The following is a 27,079-nucleotide window of genomic DNA, read 5'->3' as shown; positions in this document are numbered from 1 at the left end:
TCTCTGGTCCCTGCTCTGAGTCTGAACCCTGCCCAGGGTCCTCCACATCTTCCCTGGCAGACTCATATGGTTCCTCGATATCCGAGTCCATCAGCAGCTCAACCGGATCCTGCTGGGCCACAACACAAATCATTTTTCTGCAGACCACCAAAATTTTCTTGTGGCCCACCAGTTAGTGACCACTGAACTAGACAGAACAAGAGTTTAATGGTTTCACACATTCTGGAACACAATGGAAAAGTGGCCATTTTCCATTTCTAATCTGTCCTGGTCACCATCTAAACTGGGTGATCTTCCTTGACAGGGGAGATTAAATGCACTACCTTCTGGAACAGGGCTAAGAAATTTGCTATTTGACAAGCTCGTTGACCCATCCTCCTTGACTCAGTGCCTCATGGGTTCCCTTCCCAACAGGAGACATGAAACTTTCATCTGTAAATTCCAGATGCGTGGTTTTAGCCAAATGTTCTGCCACACAGCCTTGATCCCAGCCAGAGTATTTTAAAATCCTCACAGATAGCGAGTACGTAGTTGAGTGCAGAGACAATGGAGCATGTTTATGTGAATGCTTGTGCATGTCTGTTTGTGCACTCCTTTGTAGAAACAAGTTTTTGTTTTTCTTACTAGAGGGTCCCTTCTGCATAAAATAGTTGGTTCAGTCTTCACCAAAAAAGGAAAGTCAAGATGTGTGCTAGGGAGGATCTGAACCTGGGATGCAAGATTGGCACTTCTTGCTTGATGCCCCTTCTCCACTGGCACAACCAGACAGAGCTGGCTCAAGAATACTTTCCTTTTGATCGACAGAGGATCCAGGAAAGAACCACTTGGTAGCCTGCCCTGAATTTGCTGACATCTGGGAAACTTTTCTGACCCTTGAAAATTGGAGAAGAGCAGAAGAAGATTCCAATTCCCCTGCCTGCCTTGTTTCTCAGATCCAGAGCATCAGGATCCAGAGACCCTATTATGGTCTTCTCCAGTTCTCCTTTTGCATCTCTAGAGACTGGAATCCCCAGCCATGCAGTGGAGGGCTGAAGCAGCTGGAATGTTGGAGTCTCGCTTCCCTCTTCCCAGCCACAGAAGTTTGTCTGTTTGTTTGTTTATTGGAATTTATATTGCCACCTATTCACACATGGCGACTCAAGGGGGCTAAAAGTTTGTGTTTTGTCAGGATCCGGGAGATGAACACTGCAAGAGTCTGTCACGGAATTGCACAGCAAGTGACCAAATGAAGTCAGAGATTCTGACACAGACTTGTAATATGAATATGAATATAAATAAATATAAATATAAATATCAATCTAAATAATATAAATTAAATAATATAAAATATAAATAATATATAAATATAAATAATATATAATATAATATAAATAATATTATAAATATAAATATAAATATAAATATATAAATAATATTTATAAATATAATATAAATAATATTATAAATAAATAAATAAATATAATATAAATATAAATATAAATATAAATATAAATAATAATATAAATATAAATATAAATATAAATATATAATAATATAAATATAAATATAAATATAAATATAAATATAATAAATATAAATATAAATATAAATATAAATATAAATAAATATAATATAAATAATAAATATAAATATAAATAATATAATAATAAAATAAATATAATATAATAAATATAAAAAATAATATAAATATAAATATAAATATAAATATAAATATAAATAATAATATAAATATAAATAATAATATAAAATAATATAATATAAATATAAATATAAAATAAAATAAATATAAATAAAATTAATATAATATAAATATAAAATAATAAATATAAATATAAATAATATAAATATAAATATAAATATAAATATAAATTAATATAAATAATATAAATATAAATATAAATATAAATATAAATATAAAATAATATAATATAAATATAAATATAAATATAAAAAAATAAATATAAATAAAATAAAATAATATAAATATAAATAAATAAATATAATAAATAAATATAAATATAAATATAATAATATAATATAAATATAATATAATATAATATAAATAAATATAAAATAAATATAAATATAATTAAATATATAAATAAATATAAATATAAATATAAATATAAATAATATCAATAATATCAATATCAATATCAATATCAATATCAATATCAATATCATATCAATATCAATATCAATATCATATCAATATCAATATCAATATCAATAAATATAAATATAAATAATATCAATATCAATATGAATATCAATATCATATCAATATCAATACAATATAAATATAAATATAAATATAAATAATATAAATATCAATATAAATATCAATATAAAATAAATAAAATATAAATATAAATATAAATAAAATATAAATATAAATATATATAATATAAATATAAATATAAATATAATATAAATATAAATATAATAAATAGAATATAAATATAAATATAATATAATAAGATAATATAAATAATATGAATATAAATAATATAAATATAATATAAATATAAATATAAATAATATAAATATAAATATATATGGATATGGATATAAAGATAAATATAAATATGGATATGTATATGGATATAAAGATAAATATGAATATAAAGATAAATATGAATATAAATATGAATATAAATATAAATAATACATACACACATTTATATTTACAGAGGTCAGGAGCATCATGAGGTAAATCAAGAGTATACAGGGCACAGTATACAGAAGAAAAAGGCGGGAAAAGCGGAAATTTCCCCCTTACCCTCACAGCAACCAATCTTAGCGTAGATTGCCTCATATATGAGCCAGCACTCCAACCAGTCAACTACAACTGTGTGTTCTGGCTCACTGTATACTTTACTGTTCCAGCTAATACATAAAATATCCTAACAGAGTCACCCTCACCCGATGTTCCCTTGCAACTCAATGCTTTCGAGGCCCCCCCCATCTACGTGTCTGGTCATGGAAGAAGCCCACCCCATGGGCCACTGCTTTGCCTGAGTTCCAGGAGTGCGGCAGCCCAGTTCCTCTTTCCTCACATGCAAAAGGTCAACAGGGGTAGAAACATCTTTTTATGTCAGTGGATTCCAACAAAACCTCCTTCAAATCCAGTTAGCTGGGAAAGAGCCTTGAGAAGCCACAGCCTTCGTCTTCATTGGACGATCCTTCTGAGCCCATCTGATCCTGCCTGGAAAAGCAGATCCCAGAATTCCCCCATTCTGAGACCTAACATGTTTTGGGTGATGCTGTGGAGGAGGTTTTCCTACCTCGTCAGTCCTCTTCCACCTTGGATGGAGGCTCTGGGCAACAGTTTTGGACCAATGGCCTTTCACCTTGGGACACTGAAGAAAGAGGGTATAAGCGCCTCCTCCTCAATGCCTCCAGTGAAAGGGGATGCTAAGAGAGAACTGCCATCTAAATGTACCTGGTAACATGGCAAATGGTGGGAACCAGAGGTGGGTTCCTACCGGTCGCACCGGTTCAGTAGAACCGGTTCGTCAAATCTACCGAATCGGTTAGAAGAGGTTCCACCAGTGGACCCGGAAGTAAGTTCCGGAACACCTGCCCTGGCCTTGTCGCTCACTCACTCGCTCACCCCCGCCCGTCTGGAAACCACTCCATCGCTCACTCCCCCCACACATCCGCACTATCCTAGCCCCACCCACCGCTCACTGGCTGGCTCACCAACTGTCCCGCCCGCCTCTAAGAATCCTATCTAAACCCACTTACCTTTTTCCTGCTTGGCTCTCTATTGCTGCCTGTCGACTCTGAGGAAGTAAGTAAGCTGCACAGGGTGGGGAGGGAGGGGGCGGCGGCGGGCCATCTGGAGCTGTTAACATGTGTAAAATTAAATATATATGTGTATTCCCTTTGAAATACAAGCATTAAGTAGTAAGCTACTTATCTTCTGTAAGTAGCTCTTTATTGTTTTGTGTACTTATTTTATTCTTATTTAAGTAGTAAATGCACAAAGTAATACATTTCCTTTTTTATATCTTCTTTTTGTAGATCATCCATTGGGGCAAAGAATTCAGTGACATCATCTTGGCCACTCCCATTTGGTCACATAACTGCCAAGCCACTCCCACCCGGTCACATGGCCGGCAAGCCACTCTCACAAAGCAGGCCACACCTACAGAAGAGGTTCCCAAAATTTTTGAACCCACCACTGGAGTAAGGCCACAGGTGGGCGATGAAGGGCCCCTCCCAGAGGAAATAGAAGAGCGAAAGGGAGTGGAGTTCTACTGAAACCTTCCCTGCAGTTGGAGTTGATGCCCCTTCCAAAGAGAAGCTGGAATGAAGACAGTACTTTCTCCTTCCCTGGTGGTCTAGTCTAGTGGTTAGGATTTGGCGCTCTCACCGCCACGGCCTGGGTTCGATTCCCGGCCAGGGAAAGCTTTTGCTTCCAACCGATCCATTATTCTGAAGCTTCAGAAAGGCTTGTTTTCAGAGAGAATTTGAGAGATAATTTTTAGAGAGGCTCATTTTCACAACATAATAGGCTCAATTGACGGGAAAATTGTCCTGCCTTTCCTTTCCTTCTTTTTTTTTTCCCATCCCACTTTTCCCCACCCTTTGGGCCTGGACAGATGGTGAGTGCAAGAATTGCTAGATAACTTGAAGGGTGCAAAGCTGCCTGTGGCTCATTGGGGGAGACAGGCGGGTGTCAGCCCTTCACATAGGCTGAGATGGAGCTGAATCCCATGTCTGTGGAGCACAAGAGTGTCAAGGGGTCTGCCTGCTAAGCAGAAAAAAAGGTGTTTTTCCTGGCCACCGGACCGTGTTTTGGAGGAGGAGGAGGAATTGGAACTGGGACTGTTTGATGGGAATGGCATGTCTCCCTTGGAATGTTTGAAGAGGTCAGGGACTGAGGACTATGCTGTCCCAGGACCCTCAGGCATTGGGGGAGGTGGGCAACCAGAAGGAGAGCTGCTGCCCTCACAGACACGGGAGGATCAGCTGCAGGCAGGCAGTGGTATGGAGAGACAGCAGATCCCCTCTGATGAGGAACAGCTGCTTCCCCCATTGATCTAAAGGCAAGAAGAGTAGAGCAGGCAAGCTTAAAAGGAGGGCTGCAAGGGTGCTTGGGAGAAAGTTGCCCTGCCCTCTCTCACAAGGAAAACCTGGCATGGATTGACTTAAGGAGAAGCCAGGAGAGTTTGTCCTTGTCAGGAACTATTGTTTGCTTTGGCTTATACTCCCCCGGCTTTGGAAAAACCCGTCCTGGACTCTTCTTTCTGCCTGTGCTTTTGCCTTTGCCTTGTGGACTTGCCTGACCCTTGCCCTTTGGACCTTGACCCTGGACTTTGCCCCATGAGGTGATACCTTCTCTTTGGACTTCCTCTCTGCTTTTACTAATTGGTTTTGTTTGTCGACCAGCTTTTGTTTGTGGGACTGAGAGTGGTTGCCTTCAGGGAAGTGGAGTGGAGCCTTACCAGCCACTGTAGGGCCATTTGTTGCTAAAGCAGACGTAAAGTGAGATTTGGACATTAAGTGTGAAAGCTACTGGGTTTCAAAGACAATCATAGCTCTGGTCATTTCCCCAAAATCTGGCCTCCCCTGCCTTCTCCCTGACGTGGTGATTCAATAGGCTAAAAGAATTGTGTTAGGAGAAGTTTTGTGTGAGAGACAATTATGAGCCTTTTGTGGCTCTGGCTGTTATTGGCAAAGAGCTTGCTAAGTGATAATGTCTTGAATAGTAGTTCCCAATGTTGCGAAATACCCGATCCTAATTCTGTACATTAGGATTCCGTACAGATTAGGATTCTGTATTCTTGCTTGCTAGACTCAATTGTGGGTATTAATAGAGTCTAGAAGGGGGGGATAAAGCAGACGTAAAGTGAGATTTGGATATAAGTGTGAAACCTACTGGGTCAGGCTGGACAGCCTCTTAGAGCCCTTTACTTCTACATTAAAAGCCACATAGACAGAGTTGGAACTTGCAAAAGAAACAGGAAGCCAATGCCTAACCACAATATGTCTCTATGACATGTCAAAACCCTATGTCAAAACCCTATGTCAAAAGTCCAAAGTTCAATTAAAGTTCGTTAATGACACGTACTCCATAAACAAAAGGAGAAGTGAGACCCCATCTCCTTATAAGGCTTTCTCCTCAAGGTAACCACAAGAGATGTGCTAAGTATTTTCGTGTTGCAATGCTTTTGAGGATGTATAAGAATGCGTGCCTCGATAATGAAGGTTGTTCAGAACTTGCAATGCTAAGCCAGGGGCTAGCATTGAACCTGGCTGCCAAATAAACTTTTCCTGTATCCTGAGAAGTCTAAAGCCTGTCATTTTCTGCAACATTGCGGCAGCTAAAAGGCAACGAAGGACTCTGTCAATGCCTGCCTCTGCCTAGGCGACCTGGTTCATAACAGATGGGGGTGGTTTGAGTCCAACCAGGAACACCTGTAGGTACCCTTTCCAAACAAGATGACTGAGTGGGGATGTTGATGGACAGCTAACGCCCTGTACTCTGTATGCATGGATTCAAATCCCATCTCAACTGTCACTTCTTCCACTGATAGTCATTTGGGGGCTTTAGCTCTGGTTATCCTCACAAACCAAAACCAGAGGAAGACCCTAGGGCCAAGAGGGAGGATATCCTGAAGTTATTTCCACATCATGCTTCCTGCTGAGGATCCAAGATGACGTCACTGCCAGCCATCAAGAGCATTTCTCTTCTTCTTCTCCCACTAAAACAGAATCCGAGATCAAAACTTCATCCGGTGATGCTGCTTGTACATCCTAGAAGAGCAAAAGGTGGAAGGAGACATGCACCAGCCGGGACTCGAACCCGGGTCGCAAGGTTGGGAACCCTGCATGATGCCCCTACACCACTGGCACAGCTGTTGAGAGTCTGTCTCGAAGAAGCAATATTTACATCCAGGGTTTCTCTTTCCCATCTGATGGTGGGAGAGAGGAACACACTGGGTCTGGTGACCAAGGTATCTTATTGCTGTCTAGCCAGCCAAGCTATGGATGCTAGGAGGGAGGACCCGAGAGGGAGGCCTGTGCCAGGTCTCTGTGGCGCAATGGGTTAGCGCGTCTGGCTGTTAACCAGAAGGATGGTGGTTCGAGCCCACCCAGGGACGGCTTGTTTTCTCTGATTCAGAGCAAAGGTGATGGGATTGAATGCTGCACCAGCTCCATCTGGAAGTTTCAATTCTCACCCTGTTGATCCTTTTTTTCACTAAATATTTAGCTGTCATTTGTTTTTTTTTTACCATCCAGAGTACAGAAGGAAGAAGACCTATTTACAATCAGTGATGAAACCGAAAGGGGGAGGAATCACCCCACGTGTCCTGATGGCGTAAAGCAATCCGAAGCGGTCCGAAGCGGGAGCTCTCCAGGGTCCTGAAATAGCTGCTTGTGGCAAAGATTAGGTCACCTGCAGTTTACTTCTAGGAAGGCAAAAGGGAGGAGGGGGAGGAAAGGAGCTGCAGCAGCTGATACTCAGATCTGACTCAAACGTAACATTAATGCCTTCTCAATGCCTGAGCAGTTGCTGAGATCGTTGCCTACCAAGTAAAATAAGAGGCGGGTGAGAAGCAGAAGATGTTAGAAGCAAAACAAGATGTGGTTGATTGTGCGGCCGCCAGCGTGGAAAAATGAGAGGTGCTTGGAGACATTTTTAGCAAGCAGGCAGCCATCTATTAGGAAACAACCCAGCGCCTTTGGTCTCTCCTGCTGTGGAGACTGAAGCCAAAGACTCCATCTCTATGGCAGGAGATGCTTCTGTGCCTCAATCTAAGCAATTACAGTGTCGCCCTCCCCCTGCACCCCCCAGAGGGGATGGGAGGGAGCCCTGTCTGTCCTGCAGCAGCTGCTACACCTGAGAAAGTGTGGAGGGAGGCCTGTGCCTGTCTCTGTGGCTCAATGGGTTAGCGTGCCTGGCTGTTAACCAGAAGGATGGTGGTTTGAGCCTACCCAGGGATGGCCATGGGTCCCCCACCCCCTTGCGAGGTGGCCGAGTGGTGAAGGTGATGGACTGCTAATCCATTGTGCTCTGCACGCGTGGGTTCGAATCCCACCCTCGTCGATGCCTTTTCCTTCTTGGTTGCAGGATTTGGGGGTGGAAGGATTAGTCCCACCCTGTTTATTGGAAGGATAAAAAACTGAGCTGGGTTGCTATTTTCACATTGTTTGTGTTCTTCCTTCAGGGATAGAATTGTTGTACTTTCATTGTGAAGCACCTCAATTTATGTTGTTCCCTCCAGTTCGATCTTAGGCTATTTTTGGACTTTCTTCCTTTGACAAGATACATACATCACCACTCCAAATAATCTCTGTTATGAATATTGGGGACTTTTTCCTAATATTTTCATAAGATAGCTATCCTTTGGCTTCCAGCTCCAATGAAAATGACTGCCAGACTGAATTATGGGAATCCAAGCCATGGTTAAATGTCTGGCAATGTGCTACATACATTGACCAGGAAGACACTCAATTATTCTTATTAATCATACGTGATCTCGTTTGAATAGTTATTGTTTTTAATTCTGTTTTGCAACAGACTTCTAAACCATCTCTGGATTTTTGGCAAAGAAGTAATTGTATAAAAAGACTTCTACTGGTAGTCCTCAACTTACGACCACAATTGAGCCCAAAATGTATTTTGTTAAGCAAGACAGTTAAGTGAGTTTTGGTCCCATTTTACAACTCTTCTTGCCGCAGTTGTTAAAAGTGATTCACTGCCATTGTAACTTAGTAACATGATTGTTAATTGATTTGGCCTATTTGCTTGTCAGAAGGTCACAAAAGATGATCACATCACCGCAGGACATTACAAATTTCATACATATGTGCCAGTTGCCAAGTGTCTTAATTCAGATCATGTGTCCATGGAGTCATAAGTGTGAAAAATGTTCATAAATAATTTTTTTCAGTGCTATTGTACTTTCGAATGATTACTAAACGAATGGTTGTAAATTGAGGACCACCTGTACAGAAATGAAGTAGTAATCTAATATAATAAAATGTAATGGTTGTTTGTTCAAAATCGCTAATCTCCGAAAATTCTTCACCGATTGCTTTGAAATTTTGACACGTTGCATTCAAATATGCGAATGTTTTTATATATGTATATTATATAGATGTCACACCTGTGACAGGTAAAAACATCCTTTTTTGAAAACCAGCACCATCTGGTGGATGTTAAAGCAACACACACTATACTAATATTTCATGATTCCATTTCAGTGTTTCTGATTGCATTGTTATATTGAATTTTCATAGATTTTGATTTATTTTCATTTTGATTTAATTATTTTGCGTGACATTGCGTTGGAATTGAGCTGTGTCGTTTACCATAGCGTTCATTTAGTGAGTATAGTATATTCAGAACAATTCGGCTCTCTCCAGCTTCCTCCTGGGTCCCTTTATGTGTGTGGCTGGGCTGCGGCCGCACCCTTTCCACCCCTCCTCTGACCGAGCTTTGGCCATTTCCGCCAAGGGGACCGAAGCCCTTCAGCCTCCCCCTCCCCTCTCCCGTTGGGTCTTTGCTGTCTGCGGTGGGGCGCCACCTGCGCCATCCCTCCGCCGCCTCCCCCCGCCCTTAAGCCGGCCTACCCCCGGCCAGTCCAGTGGGACTCAGAGGAGGCGGAGTGTCTCCTCAGCCCGGCCGGCTGCGCGTGCTCTCCACCCCCCCTCACAGCGAGCCAGCTACAGCCTTGCAAGGCGGCTCTGACGGGGGTGGCGGCAGTGGTCAGCCTGAGGTGCAGCAGGGCAGGGGCAGCCCCTGGGTGCCCCGTGAGGCAGCACAGCGAGGGACTTCTCCTCCTCCGAGATACTGGATATCTTACTGCCCTGGACCGACTTGGGGGAGCCTGAGCACAGCTCCTCCGAGGAGATGCTCAACAACTTCCATGAGGCCACAGCCCCAGCGCTGTCTTCCCCAACCAGCCTCGCCCAGCCCAGCAGCCCCAAGTCCTGACCAATGGCAGCACCCACCTGCCGCCACACTACACTCAGACTGGGCCACAGCAACGCATGGCCGGGTACAGCTAGTAAACAAATAAAATTCTGCCACCCAGCTTATGGGTGATGATTAGTGGTAGTGGAACATGGGAAAGTCCCATGCTGAGAACCCCCTCATTCCCAGCTCTGTTCTTTCAGGCAGCTTACCATATTTTCAGAGTAAAAGACGCATCTTTTTTCCCTCCAAAAAGAGGCTCAAAATCTGATTGTGTCTTATAACTTGAATACAGCATTTTTTGCCTCCCGAAACCCTGCCCCCTTCAGCAAAATGGCCCTGCGTAGCTTTTTGGAGGCTTTTAGAGTACTCCTGGGGGTTGGGGAGGGCAGAAACTGGCCTTTTTTGCTCAATTTGGGGGGGGTCAGCCCCCAGGAGCACTCTACAAGCCTCCTAAAAGCTATCCATGGCGTTTTTTTGACAAAAACAGGCCCGTTTTTGTGAAAAATGGGCCATTTTGGGGAGGTTTGCAAGTGCAAACACTTTTTCCCCCCATTTGCCTGTTCAAACCTTGGTGCGTCTTATACTCTGGTGCGTCTTATACTCAAAAAAATACAGGTAAGTCTCAGGGCAGGATGTGGTCTTGACAGGTAACAGATGGGTCATCTGGTTTGAAAGTTTGAAGGTTATGAATGATGGTTGCTGTTTCAGTAATTATCTGTAGTGAAACTACAGCACAGGACACTTTTAATAATCCCCAAATTAGAGAAGAAAAATCGTGTAAAAAATGGTAGATGAGCCCCCAAACCATAGTCTTTCCTACCACACTGTTGGAGTGCAGCTTTCATGTTTTCCAGATGGTGTAGTTTAGGTGGAGGTTGACTTTTTGGACCCATCCCATGTTCTGATGGCCAACTTCCAGGTGGCCAAGATTTAATTTGTCCTTAACATCTTGGGATAGGTGGATGGGAATCACACTGGATGGAGCAATGGTGCACCCACAGCGACATACACACAATATGAAACTAGGATTTTCAAGGATTTTTTTTACCTCTGCATGGTTTGTATTACTAAATCGAGCCTATCCAGCAGTTATCGAATCATTTAGCCCAGGGGTTGGCAACCTCAAAAGCCACAAAGATCCTAACTGGAAACCCCACGTTCAATTCTGGAGCAGAGCGGAAGTCCGGTTCCCCACCATAGAGTCTTTTTGCAGCGTCTTTTTCCTCTACCTGTCGTATCATCTCAGGGGTGCTACAAAGAAGAGGGAGTCAAACTATTTTCCAAGGCACCTGAGGGTAGAAAAGAAGCAATGGGTGGAACTAATCAAGGAGAGAAGCAAATTAGAACTGAGGAGAAATTTCCTGACAGTTAGAACAATTAATCAGTGGAACAGCTTGCCTCCAGAAGTTGTGAAGATGCCCCAACACTGGAAGTCTTTAAGAAGATGTTGGATAGCCATTTGCTGAAAGGGTATAGGGTTTTTCTGCCTAGGCAGGGGGTTGGACTAGAAGACATCCAAGGTCCCTTCCAACTCTGCTATTGTATTGTATTGTAACTGTGGAGCCGACCAGAAAACCTTGCCATAGAGACTCTTCCTAACGTGCCGTGCTTTGAGGACAACCTGTAAAATTTTAAATTTAGTAATTTAATAAATGTATATGCCGCCCAATCACGTAGGACTTCCGGGCGGCTTACAAAAACAATATAAAGATAAGAGTTAAAAATAGAGAAAGAGAAACAAATTTAAAAACAATACACCATACATCCTTCTAGGTGGGGCCTGGACCTCGTTCATGAACTCAACAGTCCCAGGCCTGCCGGAATAGCCAGGTTTTAGTGGCTTTACGGAAGGCCGAGAGAGTGGGAAGAGTCCGGATCTCTACGGGTAGATCGTTCCACAGAGCCAGAGCAGCTACAGAGAAGGCCCTCCCCCGAGGGGCCACAGCCGGCATTGTCCAATAACTGATTCTTCTTCCCTTACATAACGAGCCTACAAATAATTATAAACTTTCCCATCCTTATTCAACAAAAATATTGTATTAAACAAACTGGTATTCCAGATGAGAGAATCTATCCATCTAATAATCAAATAGACCCACATCTAATGGCTGTTCTAACTTTCAACAGGCCTAAACAAATGGTTGCAAGATAAGGACTATCTATAATTTTTTTAATTGAAAGATAACTACCGTATTTTTCAGAGTATAAGATGCACCTTTCCCCTGCAAAAAAAGAATCTGGGTGTGTCTTATTACACTGAATACAGCATTTTTGGCCTCCCGAAACCACGCCCCTTCACAAAAATGAAGTGCAGAGGGAATTGGGAGGCATGCAAAGTGCTCCTTGGGGCTGGAGAGGACAAAAACTGGCTGTTGTTTGCTCATTTCCCCCCCTCCAGCCTCCTAAAGGTTATGCACGCTTCTTCTTTTTTTGGCAAAAACAGGCCCGTTTTTGTGAAAAACGAGCCATTTTTGCTCATTTTGCCCCCACTTCCAGCCCCCAGGAGCACTTTGCAGGCCTCTCAAACTCTCTGCTTGCCCCATTTTTCACAAAAAATGAGGCGTGCAGAGGGTTTGGGAGACCTGCAGAGTGCAAAAACATTTTTTTTTTAATTTACCTCTTCAAAATCTTGGTGCGTCTTATACTCTGGTGCATCTTATACTCCGAAAATACGGTATATGATTATATTTGATGCAGGAAGTGTAAGATCCAGTAAGAAAATAAGCAATTGGTGAAAGGATCCTCAATTCCAGTCCTGATTCATATCAACTCTGAAAGGCCATAGAGGCAAAGATATTCTAACTAAACCTTTTTCCTTGCCTTCAATTATGGACTTTCCTGGTCATAGTAAATTGTAAATTGTAAATATAATGAACTTATATGCCGCCCAATCCCGAAGGATTCTGGGCGGCTTACAAAATACAGAATTAAAAAGATAAAAAGTTAAAAATAGGAATAGTACAGGCACCCTTGACTTACAACCACAATTGAGCTCAACATTTCTGTTGCTAAGCAAGACAATGAAATGAGTTTGGTCCCATATTACATCTTTTTTGCCACAAAAAAGATGTAAGATGTAATATTCATTTGTTAAATGAATCACTGCTGTTGTTAAGTTAATACGGTTGTTAAAATGAAACTGGCTTCCCCATCGACTCTGCTTGTCAGAAGGTCGCAAAAAGTGTGACCCCGGGACATTGCAGCTGTCATAATATGTAGTCACCAAGAGTTCCAATTTTGATCACGTGACCACGGGGGTGTTGCCAATCGGTGCGAAAAACAGTCCTAAATCATTTTTTCAGTGCCGTTGTACCTTCGAATGGTCCTTAAATGTACCGTTGTAAGCCGAGGACTACCTGTCTATGATCCCTCTCACAGCTTTGCTTTCTGATGGGCATCAAGATCAAATGTTCCCTCCAAATGATTCTGATCAGCTGAGGGTTTGTATGGATTCACTCCGGTATGAATGCGTTCATGTGTCATCAGGCCGGATTTCTGACAAAAGGTCTTCCCACAGCGTGCGCACTGATATGGTTTCACTCCGGTATGAATTCGCTCATGGGTGATGAGGTTTGACCCGTCGGTGAAGCTCTTCAGGCACACAGAGCACTGATACGGTTTCACCCCAGTGTGGATCCTTTCGTGAACCCTCAGGACGGCCGCGGTGCGGAAATTCTTCCCACAGCTGGAACATCTGTAGGGCTTCTCTCCCAAGTGGATTTTTTCGTGGACGCTCAGGGTTCCCTTCTGACGGAAAGTCTTCCCGCATGTCAAGCATTTAAAAGGCTTCTCGTCCATGTGGATTTTTTCATGGATGGTGAGAGTCCCCTTTTGCCGGAAGCTCTTCCCGCAGTACGTGCATCGGTACGGCTTCTCTCCGGTATGAATCCTCTTGTGGGTGATGAGGTTGGAGCTGCTGGTAAAAGGTTTTCTGGCAGATGGAACACCGAAAGGGAACCTCACCAGTATGAATACCTTTGTGGGCCTTTAGTTGGGCAGACTTACGAAAAGGGATGCCGCATTCCGTACACGTATATGGCTTCTCCCCGGTGTGAATTCTTCATGTGCCCGAAAATTGGAGCTCCACCGGAAACATTTGCCACAGTGGCACTCGTGGATTTTATGGCTGGTTTGGCTTCTTCTGGATCGGAATCACTTTTACCAACAGAAACAACTTCGTCCAAGCTTCCTTTGGGGGAATCCAATTCTGTTTCTGGATCCTCCTGGTTCTTAGGCCTCACTTCCTCCTTGCAACGCTGGGAGGGTATGATGTCTCTTTTAGTATCTCATTTTCTGGTGCCTCAGAAATGCTCTGAGGAAGATGGTTGTCTTGGTTCGTCTGTCTGTCGTGATCGTCATCTTGGGGAAGGAAGAGGGTCATAAGTGTTTAGGTAAAGCTCAGGTGACATTCTAGGTCAAAATTCTGGAGGATTCAGAATTTTTCAAGAGTTCACAAACACTTGCTTTTATCTCTGTAATAGTTGCAATTCCTTACTACTGGATTTTAGGTAGTATTCCTTAATCTTGTTTAAACATAAGGCTCTTTGAATGTTTAATCACAGAGCATGCATGCTTTTAGGTATCAAATAGTTTGTGGCTATGCGGGTTCTACTACAAATTTCATATTGGAATTTATGTGACACAACCACTCTCTTTTAAAGAGAAAAAATATCTGCACATTCCTGACCTAATAGGTCATAGAGAAGGTAAACTTCAACAGCTTCTCCACTTCACAATATTTTCTGGGTGCGAGGAATATTTTGGGGAGGACAATTAATGACCGCCAGACCAACTGTTTTAGATAAGAACAAGTCCATCTAATTATATAAATATACCATAAATCTAAATGAAAATGTAAAATGGAATAATTTCACTCAGATTTGCCACCAGATGAGCAGGAAGTTGTAGGTCAAAAAAAGGGGCAGAAATGCAAACTCTGATCCTATTTACAAAGCATACTTGTCTTCCTACTTGTGCAGGATTCAAACCAGTTCTCTCACACACCTGAAGGAGAATTATACCGCTAGGATCCATGCTAGAACAAGCAACTCTTGTTTAGATGTTAAAAGATCAAGGGAGAAGTGCTCAACACCTTTGGGTGATCAAATGCAGCTCATGCTTACCGAATGAACTCATTTCTTCCTCAATGTCCAGCTTCATCTCCTTGGCAGCTGCCATTCCCATGAACCTAGTGGTAGAAATTGGCTTCCCTGGAAAGGCTCCTCAACTGCCAGCATCCCCAAAGGACCCGGACTCTGGAATGACACACAAAAAAGTATTCAGTGGAGCAAAATTCATCAGCTATGATAGAAGAATAGGTAATCCACACATCTCAGGCAGTGGTGGAATCTAATTTCCCCACCCCACCAGTTCTGTGGGAGTGGTTTGGGGGGGGCGTCATGTGACTGGGTGGGCATGGCCAACTTTTTTTCCACTTTCAGCTATTTTTAAAAGCTTTTTAAAGCATTTTTTTCTCCTACTGATTCGGGTCGCGAACCGGCAGGGAAAAAATGCTTTAAAAAGCTAAAAAATTGCTTCCGATGATGATGTGCGTCTAACAGCTGACCCACGTGATCCTCGAAAGCTTATTTTGTTACTACTGGTTCTCAGAAGCAAGGACAATCGTCCCTACCGGTTCTCAGCCTTCTCCCATCTTTCTCTCAATGTGGAGGGAGATTAAAAACAATTTCTCCTTCACTTACTCTGGATAGCAAACAGCCCTGGGCCTCTCGGTCTCCTGATAACAAAACTGTGGGGAGATTAAAACAATTTATCCTTCACTTACTCCGGATAGTAAACAGCCCTGGGACCCTCAGTCTCCTGATAACAAAACGGTGGGGAGATTAAAACAATTTATCCTTCACTTACTCTGGATAGTAAACATTCCTGGGCCTCTCGGTCTCCTGATAACAAAACTGTGGGGAGATTAAAACAATTTATCCTTCACTTACTCCGGATAGTAAACAGCCCTGGGCCCCTTGGTCTCCTGATAGCAAAATTGTGGGGAGATTAAAAACAATTTATCCTTCACTTACTCTGGCTAGAAGCAGAAGGGCAGAGAGTAATGGAGAAGTAGATTTAGAAGGTACCATTAATCTCCAAAGCGTTATTCCTTAATTTGATGTACTATGTAAAAATAAAATGGAATTAGAGAACTTCTGTTCTCTAACATTGCCTTGGATATCGGGTACCTTCAGATAATCAAGCTCTACCACATTCTCACAATTCCTGAAAAAGCAGAGAGTGGAAAATGCATTGAACTCTTGTTCTCCTCCATCTTCTGGAGAACCACCTGAAGCCCACCACCAGAGACTTCACCTCTTCCTCCTGTTTCACGGAGCTCCCCTTCGACCGAAACTCCTCAGCCAAGAGCACAGCCCCAGTGCAAGTCTCAGGGCTGTGACCCCTGACCCAGCTCTGCATCTCCGGAGGCAGGACAGTTAGGAACTGCTCAAGGACCAGCAGCTCCAGGATCTCCTCCTTCGAGCACTTCTCGGCCTTCAACCACTGCCAGCAAAGTCCCTGGAGATGCTTATAAAGAGCCCTGGGCCCCTCGGTCTCCTGGTAGCAAAACTCCCGGAAATCCCGGCGCTGTTTCTCCCTGGCCAGGGCCTCCCTTCGCAAGATGGCTGCCTTCACCTTCCCATAGTCTCTTCTTTCTTGGCCACTGAGGCTGTTGAAGGCCTCCGCGGCTTCTTGTCGGAGTCCTGGCGCAAGAAGAGTTGCCCACTGGTCCTGGGGCCACTTGCAGGCAGATGCAACTTGCTCAAAGGAAGTTAAGAAGGCCTTCGTGTTGGCCCATGGCATAGGTTCCTCTACTGCCTCAGCATGGGCCCTCTCTGAGCGAGGACCCTGCAGGCTGCCGAGGAACTCCTGCCACTGAGCTTCCCAGCAATCTTGCAGTCCCTCTTCAGGTTTACATTTCACCTGTTGGCGAGGAACCCTGCGAGAAGGGGCTTTCCTTGCCTCCATGTCTGCCCAGAGTTGAACCAGCGAAGTATACTGCTTCGGCATCTTCGGCTCTGGGTGCTCCATGGACTCTTCCTCCATGGACATGTTCACCTGCACACTCAGGGTCTCCATCCCTTAAACCTTCCTTACTACCGGTCTGTAAATCTTTTGCTAAAACCAGCTTTCTGATAAGCAGCAAGGTGGACTCTCCTGCAGTGAAAAAAAAAATAGATATGCGAAAGAATATTTAGCAAATAATTCTGCCCCAAAGCTAGCTAGCTAGCTATACATACATACATACATACATACATACATACATACATACATACATACATACATACATACATATATATATGATAGAGGGATATGATAAAGGAGGAGAACCTTGTGGTTTAGTGGTTAACACATCTGCCTAATATGTAATACAGCCCAGGTTCGAATCCCAGTAAGGGTATAGCTAGCTGATGAGAGCTAAATAGCTTGAAATAGATCTATACTAGTCTCCCTTTATTTATTTATCAGCACAAATACAACACACACACACACACACACACATATTTCTAGAGGCTTCCTGACCTCCTAGATTTCTGGGTTCAAAGATATTTTGGATTCACACCCATTTCATCCCCTGAATGGCATAGATCAAGGCAATAACATCACTTAAAATTTAAATTTAAAATATACCTAGGTGTTTTTCCCTATGTTGCTTGCATATATTAGCAAGCTCCTAATCAAATTTTTTGTTGTTGTTGTTATTGTTGTAAGCTACCCAGAGTTGTTTGACATAAAACAACAGCAAAAAAAGTTAATAAAAACAAAAGAAATAAATAAAAGGAGAAACCTGGTTCCGGTAGTTGGCTAAAGAAGAAAAGCCTTTTGCTTTTTGTTTTACAGATCTAGATTTTGCAACTCAAAAAAGCCTTATAAATACAGAAGGCATGCTAGGATGTCAATTGTGATTGGGAGTAGGATAGGTTAGTGATGATAGATAGATGAGAGAGAGGGGGGAGGGAGGGAGAGAGAGAGAGAGAGATGGTAGGTAGGTAGGTAGGTAGGTAGGTAGGTAGGTAGGTAGGTAGATGATAGATGGACAGGTTAGATGATAGATAGATAGATAGATAGATAGATAGATAGATAGATAGATAGATAGATAGATAGATAGATAGATAGACAGACAGACAGACAGACAGACAGACAAATGGAAGATAGATAGATAAATAGATAGATAGATGGATGGATGGATGGATGGATGGATGGATGGATGGATGGATGGATGGATGATAGAGGGAAGATGGATGGAATAGATAGGTAGGTAGGTAGGTAGGTAGGTAGGTAGGTAGGTAGATAGATAGATAGATAGATAGATAGATAGATAGATAGATGATAGAGGGAAGATAGATGGAATAGATAGACAGACAGATAAATGGATGATAGATAGATAGATAGATAGATAGATAGATAGACAGACAGACAAATGGAAGATAGATAGATAAATAGATAGATAGATAGATGGATGGATGGATGGATGGATGGATGGATGGATGGATGGATGATAGAGGGAAGATGGATGGAATAGATAGGTAGGTAGGTAGGTAGGTAGGTAGGTAGGTAGGTAGGTAGGTAGATAGATAGATAGATAGATAGATAGATAGATAGATAGATAGATAGATAGATAGATAGATAGATGATAGAGGGAAGATAGATGGAATAGATAGACAGATAAATGGATGATAGATAGATAGATAGATAGATAGATAGATAGATAGATAGATAGATAGATAGATAGATAGATAGCTGATAGGTAGATAGATAGGTGGCTGGAGAGAGAGACAGACAGACAGACAGACGAGATATAGATAGACGATTATATATATATATATATATATCACTCAACCGCAAACAGCAAAGCCACCCATTTTACTCGCCAGTTAGAGAAACTGACCGGGTCCCTTTCAGACGTTGGCTAAGTAAAAACTTCCAATGCCTTCCGCTGCAAAAGCTCGAGTTTTACGTGCGCTCGTGTGCAGAGATGATTCCTGGGACGACGGGAAGGTTGCGAAAGGCGTTGCTGCACCCTCGTACCTGGCAGCAGCTTGCAGAAACCGGTGCAAATTCCCTCCTCTCGCAACTTAGCTCAACTTCCCCTCCAGCAGGCACGAACAGCTGCTCTTATCGCACAACAGCTAGGGAAAAAACAAGGCCTCCCCGAACCTGTAGCTTCCTCCCGAGGAGAAATGGGGAACCCGAAGAAGCCGAGGGTCTCAACAAAGCAAAGGCGAAGGAAAGAGGCGGGGGGAAAGCAGCGGTGTTCGGCGAACCTCTTTTCCGGTTCTGATTCGAATTCTCTTTGGCGAGAGGATCCTTCCTACGCCGCGGCTAGCATTGCCACTCGGACGCCGATTGGGAACCTGAAGTATAGCTACATCCTCCTCTAAGTTGAAGTGGAGCCTCTTGGTGGTGGTGGTGGTGAAATGACCCTCATCCTTCCAAAGTCTCTCTCTCTATGGTTTTTTTTTTAACCCTTGCCGCTGACATGGGTGCCTCCCACTTTAGGATTTTTCCTGTTTCCTCCAATCCCTCTGAGCGTTTTGCAAAGGTTGATCACAGCAACTTTAAAGTATGGAGAAGATGAGGGTCTCACCTCTGCTCCCTGCTAATATTTTCTGCTAATATTTTCTACACCAGAATCCCCCAATGACTAATTTTGGAGTTTCCCACTCTTAGTCCAGGATTTTCATTACTATACCCAATTGGGTCTCCAATAAAAATACTGTATAGATGGTGCATATAGACATAAATATATACGTGTATTTGTACTATACAGGGATAGGCAATTATGTCTCTTTTATCACCTGTGGACTTCAACAGTCAGGAAATTTTTCTATAGTTCTAGGTTGTGTCGGAAGAAATGTCCTTCTGGGTTCAGCTCCAAGTGGGGAAAAAGACACTGGAAACATGGAGGCTGCTTGGAAAGATGGTTTAATGGTGGACAGAATCACATAGCTTGAGCTCCTGAACAGAAAAGGGGGAAATCACATGCTTCCGGATATTGGGTGAAGAAGAAAAAAGAGACAGAGATGCTGATAGTCCCTGGTTTTATGCCCTCTCTGGGCTTTGAACCTGAGCTTGTATTCTGGTGGGTTGTCAGACACCCATGGGGCCATGCAGGGGCAACTCTCTAGGATGTGTTGAGTCCAGGTTTGGTTGAGCATTGCTTCTTCCAGGTGCCCTGTGGTGAGATGGGTAAGGGGTGAATACTATCATGCCTTAATCCCATCACCCTGGAGCTGAAGGGGCAGATATTTGTTACGTAGAATAGACTGACTCAGGCCTTTAATAGTCAATTGACAAAGGGGGGGGCTATTAAAAGTGAGTCTGTTTCCTGCCTAAAAAAATGTTTCTCCATTGCTCACCCAGGGAAATGTAATATTCTGCCATTTCAGTATTTCCCAGGATATTTCATTTTCCTAGGAGGGTGGGTAGGTTTTAACTTCCTACAGTAGCTTCTGTCTTTGATTAGTTTCCACCTATTGCCTTCATGGACTTTGGAGAATAGCTTGACTCCCTCTTTTTTGTGGCAGCCCCTGAGATCCTGGAACTCTCGGGTTCCCATAGATCCCTATGGGGCAATGCCATTCCAATGCGGAGGGGGGCCTGGATATTCTTTTACAAGCCCTTTCCTAGTCTGGCTTTCCTACCACTTTGATGTTGGGAAAGGAAGGGGGAGGGAATTGCTTGGGGCCATCTGTTTTGTCTCAGCTCCAAAGAAACAGCCCCAGCAGCGCCTGTGAACAACTTTTTTTTTCTTCAAAGAGAAGCTTGACAAATTTTATTTGTTATTGTGCTTACACTGTGAAGGGTGTAACTTTGACTCCTTCTTTCGGTAAAAAGGAGAACTACCTTTATTGTACACTTAAAGCAGGAGAATAAAAGGAATTACCAGTGAGGAAGAGGCTTTCTGTTAAGCCACAAACAGGTGGGACCAAGTCCTTGCAGTAATCTCATCCTTCAAGAACATTGACCAATGCATGATAAAACCCAAGTAGCCATATTTCTTGGGAAGTGGGCTGCTCCTAATTATTATGGAAGGCTGCAAGTATTTCCCACAGCTTCACATGCCTCTGCAAGGCTCGCACAAAGGTTGCATTGCAACGTCTACTCGAAGGTTCTTATAGACCATTCCCTTCCATGCTCCGATTTCATTCAGTTGTTCCACCTCGCCATGGGCTTTCACAACTGCAGGAAGAAGGCAATCCCTGTCCCCAGAGATGCTTCCAAATCACTCTGTCGGTGGCATTGGTCACCCAATTGAGGCCAAAAGTGTGTAGGACTGAGGTCGAATGCCTGTTGTAGAAGATGTGTTTATCCACAAAGTGAGAATGATACTTGATTGGGAAAGGGTCTTTCGGGACCACACTTAAGATTTTAAAAGCTGGGAGAGCAATATCTCCAATCTGGGGTAGAAAACAACAGGTCTCATCAGGAAAGAACTTGGCTGCTTCCAGGCCATTGAATTCTCTAATGTTCTGCACAGAAAGAGACCATTGTAGGCCCGGAAGGCTACTACATTGTCCCTGAAGTACACTTCAAAACTCAAGGATGGTTTAGAGGTTGGATGGGGGTGATTTTTTCTGAACGTACATCCACTGCAGCAAGAAACAAACCTAGCCAGTTTTTCAACATAACCCTTCCGGATGGTGCTGGAATCAGCCAAAATTTGCTTGACTTTCTCTTTTCAGGTATGCCTTCCACGGTCCAGCGTGAACCATTGCCTAGTGAATCTAGTACATCTTGTTGTCCATCTAGTACATCTTGTTGTCCATCTGTGTGTACTTGTTTTATTTCTTTTAAAAAAACAAAAATATTTCATCATTCGTCAATCATTAAAACATTGAAGTACAATTTTTTTTGTATGCCCCTCCCTCCCTCCACCCCCCCAACCCCCCTCCTCCTTCCCCCCCCCGACTTCCCAGAACCCGTACACGGTATGGATTTTTAACTAACACAGTCTAAAATCTATTGAGAAAAAAGAAATAAAGAAATTAATGACATTCTACATTGACCTTAGCTTCTTCTTACTGAACTAACTTTTAACAGTTTAAATCATTTCTGATCTTAAGCATAGGCTAACTGGAATTTCTTGGTCCCGTATTTATTTTGTATATAGTCAATCCATTTTTTCCAGTCTCGTTTATATCTCTCATTTGAGTGATCTTTAAGATATGCCGATATTTTAGCCATCTGGAAAGCCACCCCTTCATCTGCGCCAATGTAGGCTTCAAGCTGGCCCAGGCCTTTCCAGACTTGCAAAGCCATTAATACCAAAAAGTCTGCCAGAAGGAGAGTCCCGAGGAGAGGGGGGAAAAAAACGAGTAGGCATTCTTGTCCCATTTGGCCTTCATATCTGCCTGGCTCAGTGTATCTACCAATCAAAAGCCAGCAAGGGCCATTGCTAATTGATTGCAAGTGAGGTGAATAGGTTATCTTCCAGCGCACTGAATGAAAGGGACAAAGATCCTGAAAGATACCAGGGGGGGAGGATTAAAGTGCAGAGATGTTTTCCTCAGAAGTCACTGGCTTGCTACACAGAGTCACCACCTCCGTTTGAAAATCAAATAAATAACAATCCTCTCAATATCCTTCTCAGAGGTTGCTAAACTATTAAACACTGTCATTCTTTCAAGTTTCCTTGCTAAGACAGATGCATCCAGGGAATGATACCGTTCAATTAATCCCTTCTAACTGACATTCCCAAGCTGGACTTTAAATGAATTTCTTGTGAACAACTTCTTATTTACTTGTCTCCAATCCAGTTCTCAAGACAACTTTGCACCTGAGAATTGACTCAGCTCGGATGGGAGATACGAGAGGGGTTTTCTGTCGTGTTTAATCTAACACAGGGCTGTCAAACTCCTGGCCAGATGCGTCACATGCTAGTCACGCCCATGCCCGGTTTAGCGAAGGGGGACGCCACCATGACAATGTGAGTTTGATACCCCATATCTAACGGGTTTTGAGAGGGAACTTCAGATCCTGCCTACCTTTCCTTGCTATCACTTTCCCTCAATAAAAGATTCCTTTTGAAATAATGCCTGTTTCAAGAGTTCGTCTTTCTTGAAGAGATAGGAGAGGCAAGTCCTTACATTAGACTGCTATCTGTTCTGTCCCCCCTTCTCTGCTCGTTCAAAGATGACAGGCAGACAAACTTAAAAGGAAAGAACTTTATCAGTCCTCGGCTCAGACAGGCTGCGAGCCCAAAAATAAACATAAATAAAGTCTCTGGCAAGAAGATAACAGAATGCAAAACAAAACTCTTACAAAGCAATTCACTTCTCCAAGTGTCTCCTTGAATCAGGGTTACAGGAAGCAAATCACTTCTCCAAGTGTCTCTCACAAACAAACCACGACCGATGAATGATGAACGTTGACTCCTGCAACCAGGGCGTGGCACCATCCATCCTTTTGTCACCACAAGACAACACTAACGAGCCCCAGCTGCATTGTTAATCTTGCATCCTGACTCAACTCACAGCAAACTTCTGCTGAGTCACAACAGCTATCGTCTCACCCCTAGTCCTTCTTTTCATTACGTTAGACAGTACCAATTCCAGCAACCATTCTTTATATATTTTAGCCTCCAGTCCCCTAATTAATTAATTATTTTGCTTTTCACTGCACTTTTTAAAGCAGGGGTGTGAAACATGCTGCCTGTGGGCCGTATCTGGCCCAGGCAGACTACACCCATCTTGGCTCCATAAGGGCAAAAACAATCCCAATTCCTCACGATATGGCCCAATGGGATCGGGTTTGACACAGCTTTTTTACATCGTAGCAACCGAAACTGGATGCAATATTCCAAGTGTGGTCTTACCAAAGTATTAAAACTTCACGTGATCTTGATTCTATCCTTCTCTTAATTCAGACTAGGACTGTGTTGGCTTTTTTGGCAGCTGCTGCACACCGCTGGCTCACACCGCTAGCACTTAGACGTGTATATCACTTCACAGTGCTTTTCTCTAAGCAGTTTACAGAGTTAGCCTATTGCCCCCTCAACAATCTGGGTCCTCACTTTACTGACCTCGGACGGATGGAAGGCTGAGTCAAGCTTGAGCCTGGTGAGATTCGATCTGCCAAATTGCAGGAAGGCAGCAGTCCGCAGGAGCAGCCTGCGGTAATGCATTCTAACCGTTGCGCCACCTCAGTTCTATTTAAGTCAGGAGTGTCAAACTCAAGGCCCAGGGGGCAGATCTGGTCTGCGGGGTGCTTAAATGTGGCCCGCAGGGCCACCCTGGAAACAGCCAAGGACTGGCTCAAGCAATCTGCCAGTGACAACGGAGCTCGGGAGGCCGTGACGGCCTTCTGCAACCCTCTGCCAGCGAAAATGGAGTGTGCGGCCCTCCCGAGCACCATTTTCACTGGCAGAGGATTGCAGGAGGCCGTCGCAGCCTCCTGAACTCTGTTTGCACTGGTAGAGCACTCAGGCCATCATAGGCACCCCCAACATGAGCGACGTCAAGCTGGCCATGCCCACCCTGGCGACGCCCACCCATCACCCAAGGTCAAACACAACCCTGATGCAGCCTTCAATGAAATTGAGTTTGACACCCCTGATCTAACTATTTGTCCACTAGGACTGCAAGATCTCTCTTGCAGTTACTACTATTGAGGCAGGTACCAACTATTCTGCACTTGGGCATTTGGTTTTTCTTGCCTAAATGGAAAACCTCACGTTTCTCCCCATTGAATTTCATTTTGTTAAATAGGGCCCAGGTTTACATGAAGACCCAGCCCTCTGGACAAGAACCTGACTCTAAAAATGTGGAAAAGGACAACCAGCACTAAGAGGGATTGTAGAAAGCAAGGTCATCCTTTGTCTCTGGACCTCTGCACCTGACCGGAACTGGATGGGTGGAAGCTGCCAGCATGGCAGTGGGAGATTGGACCATGTGATGGACTTGTGGGTGTGGGGGCAAGATCTTGTACTTCCAACACGGTGGGGAAAACCGGGAAACTTTCAGATTTGGGTTTTCCCAGATGTGCCAACATGGCTCTCTTAATAAATTGGAACACTGAGGAATACTTTGCCTTGGACTCTGATTTAATTTTGGATGCTATGTGGAACCCTGACACTTAAAGCAAGAGTAGGCTACATAAGTAATCCCCATTTAGTGACCATTTGAAGTTATCACGGAAGTGAAAAAAGTGATTTATGACAGTCTTCATACTTACGAGAATTGCAGCATTTGGGCAAACGTGTATGGAGAGTTTCAGTCCTTGCTTGCTTAAAAACCACATAGAGACCAACATTTTAATCCCAACTGTGGTTGTAAATCATGGACTACTTGTAGTTATCTCCTATTCACTTACTACAATCTGGAGATTAATGCTTAGCACGATAATTGTCAATTGTTATTCCCTGTAAATCTAAACAATGGTACTTATTCAGTCTTTCTTCCCTCGGTAGTAAGTGCCACAGGAGCTGGGAATTCTGGGTTTTGTAAGCCTGGCACTGTCTGGCAACAGCTAGATCATAGAAAAACACAAAAGATATGAAGCTGCAAGGCAAATATATTTTATTTTATTGTTGAAAATTAGAAAAAGAATTCAACCATGGAAAATTAGGGTTATTTACTGCCAGGTCAGCGTAAATTCCATTCCATCTTACACTTTGAATAGTGATCGTCAATCTGACAACATCAGAAAAGAGATTAAGAAGGAATCTCTCTCGGTGCAGCTGCATTTGTGATCTTCCAATTAAAAACTCCCCTTCCTCTTTTCCTGTTGCTTGCCAATTATATATAGGGACACATTAGGCTGATCAATATGCTATTTGCTAATATCCTTTACAGAAGAATAGTGCATTAACAATCCTACTGCAACAATCCGATGCAACGCAATATATGGAGTATTATTTCAGACTCACGCTTCCTAGTACATCGTATTTCAAATCCTTTGAATGCATTGCATTTCTACACCAGCAGGTTGCTAAGCTTATAAGTGTTTATCATTAGGGCCTGGGGTTGTTCCTAGTGATAGGCAAGGCCATCCTTTATCCCAGTTTCTTACTATGTATGTGACCCCACTTTTTGAGAATGTTTAGATCAGATACTCCCATTATATTCAGCAGAATGTCCTCTAAGAAAACAAGCTGTGATGAAAGAAAGAATGGCTTAAAAGGGGGACATAGCAATTTAATCTTAAAACACACTGACAAAGAAATAAATCTGGTTTAAGTGCTAAGAAGGTTGGTGTGGGGAGAGAAAGGGAGAAAAGGATGGAGGGTGGGAGGAAGATAGAAAGGAAGAAAAGATGAGATAGATAGATAGATAGATAGATAGATAGATAGATAGATAGATAGATAGATAGATAGATAGATAGATAGATAGATAGATATGGATGAAGAGAGAGAGAGAGAGAGATTTTAACTTTTTAACTTTTTAACATTTTAAGTTTAACATTTTAATTCTTATATCCTGTTTTATATTTTAATGCTCCTCTTTGAGAAAACTGGGCAGTTCAGAAATGCAAAATGTAAATAAATTAAAAACAAAAAGAGGAAAGAAGGAAAGAGGAGGAGGAAAAAGGAAGGAAGAGAGAAAGATTTTAACTTAACATTTTAACTGTTATATACTGGTTTACATTTTGATGCCCCTCTTTAAAGGAACTTGGCAATTCAGAAATGTAAAATGTAAAGAAATTAAAAATTTAAAAAGAGGGAATGAAGAAAAGAGGGAGAGAGAAAAGAAAGGAAGAAAGAAAGAACGAAAGGAAAGAAAGAACGAAAGGAAAGAGGAGGGGAGGGAGGGAGGGAGGGAGGGAGGGAGGGAGGAAGGAAGGAAGGAAGGAAGGAAGAAAGAAAGAAAGAAAGAAAGAAAGAAAGAAAGAAAGAAAGAAAGAAAGAAAGAAAGAAAGACTTCTCACTGCCTTGGAAACTCCCAGAATTGTCTAACAATTGGCCAAGGAACATCCTTGCTAGGAATTCTGGGTATTGTGGTTTCAAAACATCTGGATCTGGGCTGGGGAAGGCTTCTCCCATTTCAGCCTACCCACAATGCCCCCTTCCTGCTGCATTGCTGGACTTTTTTTTTCCTTTTTAAAAATACAATGTCGAGGTGCAGCATCTGGTTCCATGAGACCTGTGGCATCAGCTCTTGTCTGTCATCTCATTTTTCCACAAAACATTTCTGGGCA

At 42.7% G+C, this 27,079-nt stretch overlaps 2 protein-coding genes and 4 non-coding genes across 7 annotated transcripts; 3 read left to right on the top strand and 3 right to left on the bottom strand.

Annotated features, from left to right (window-relative positions):
- Nucleotides 1-4,338: 4,338 nt before the first annotated feature.
- TRNAE-CUC lies at nt 4,339-4,415 on the top strand. The gene has a single exon. It is a non-coding gene; the product is annotated as a tRNA-Glu (tRNA).
- Nucleotides 4,416-6,796: 2,381 nt separating this feature from the next.
- TRNAG-CCC lies at nt 6,797-6,867 on the bottom strand. The gene has a single exon. It is a non-coding gene; the product is annotated as a tRNA-Gly (tRNA).
- A 174-nt stretch (nt 6,868-7,041) lies between these two features.
- Nucleotides 7,042-7,115, top strand: TRNAN-GUU. The gene has a single exon. It is a non-coding gene; the product is annotated as a tRNA-Asn (tRNA).
- Nucleotides 7,116-7,980: 865 nt separating this feature from the next.
- Nucleotides 7,981-8,062, top strand: TRNAS-GCU. The gene has a single exon. It is a non-coding gene; the product is annotated as a tRNA-Ser (tRNA).
- A 5,008-nt stretch (nt 8,063-13,070) lies between these two features.
- Nucleotides 13,071-13,973, bottom strand: LOC116503614 (zinc finger protein 32-like). Its single transcript, XM_032210144.1, has one exon. It carries the CDS (start codon nt 13,733-13,735, stop codon nt 13,310-13,312), a length of 426 nt encoding a protein of 141 aa, XP_032066035.1. The 5' UTR covers nt 13,736-13,973; the 3' UTR covers nt 13,071-13,309.
- A 94-nt stretch (nt 13,974-14,067) lies between these two features.
- On the bottom strand, nt 14,068-19,174 carry LOC116503610 (neurotrophin receptor-interacting factor 1-like). 2 transcript variants are annotated; one of them, XM_032210138.1, is made up of 4 exons: nt 18,831-19,174; nt 16,256-17,098; nt 15,061-15,192; nt 14,068-14,296 (listed from the first exon to the last, which is right to left on the bottom strand). In XM_032210138.1, the coding sequence occupies exons 2-3, from the start codon at nt 17,018-17,020 to the stop codon at nt 15,094-15,096; spliced, it is 864 nt and encodes a 287-aa protein (XP_032066029.1). In that variant the 5' UTR covers nt 17,021-17,098; nt 18,831-19,174; the 3' UTR covers nt 14,068-14,296; nt 15,061-15,093. The 2 variants fall into 2 exon arrangements, with proteins under 2 accessions (XP_032066029.1, XP_032066031.1); XM_032210140.1 differs by having other exon boundaries at nt 18,971-19,174.
- Nucleotides 19,175-27,079: the final 7,905 nt, after the last annotated feature.

This window comes from Thamnophis elegans, chromosome 2 (genome assembly GCF_009769535.1).
Source record: "Thamnophis elegans isolate rThaEle1 chromosome 2, rThaEle1.pri, whole genome shotgun sequence".
Taxonomy (NCBI): Eukaryota; Metazoa; Chordata; class Lepidosauria; order Squamata; family Colubridae; genus Thamnophis; species Thamnophis elegans.
The sequence above is the reverse complement of the archived record's forward strand: the minus strand, read 5'-3'. Positions and strand labels throughout refer to the sequence as shown.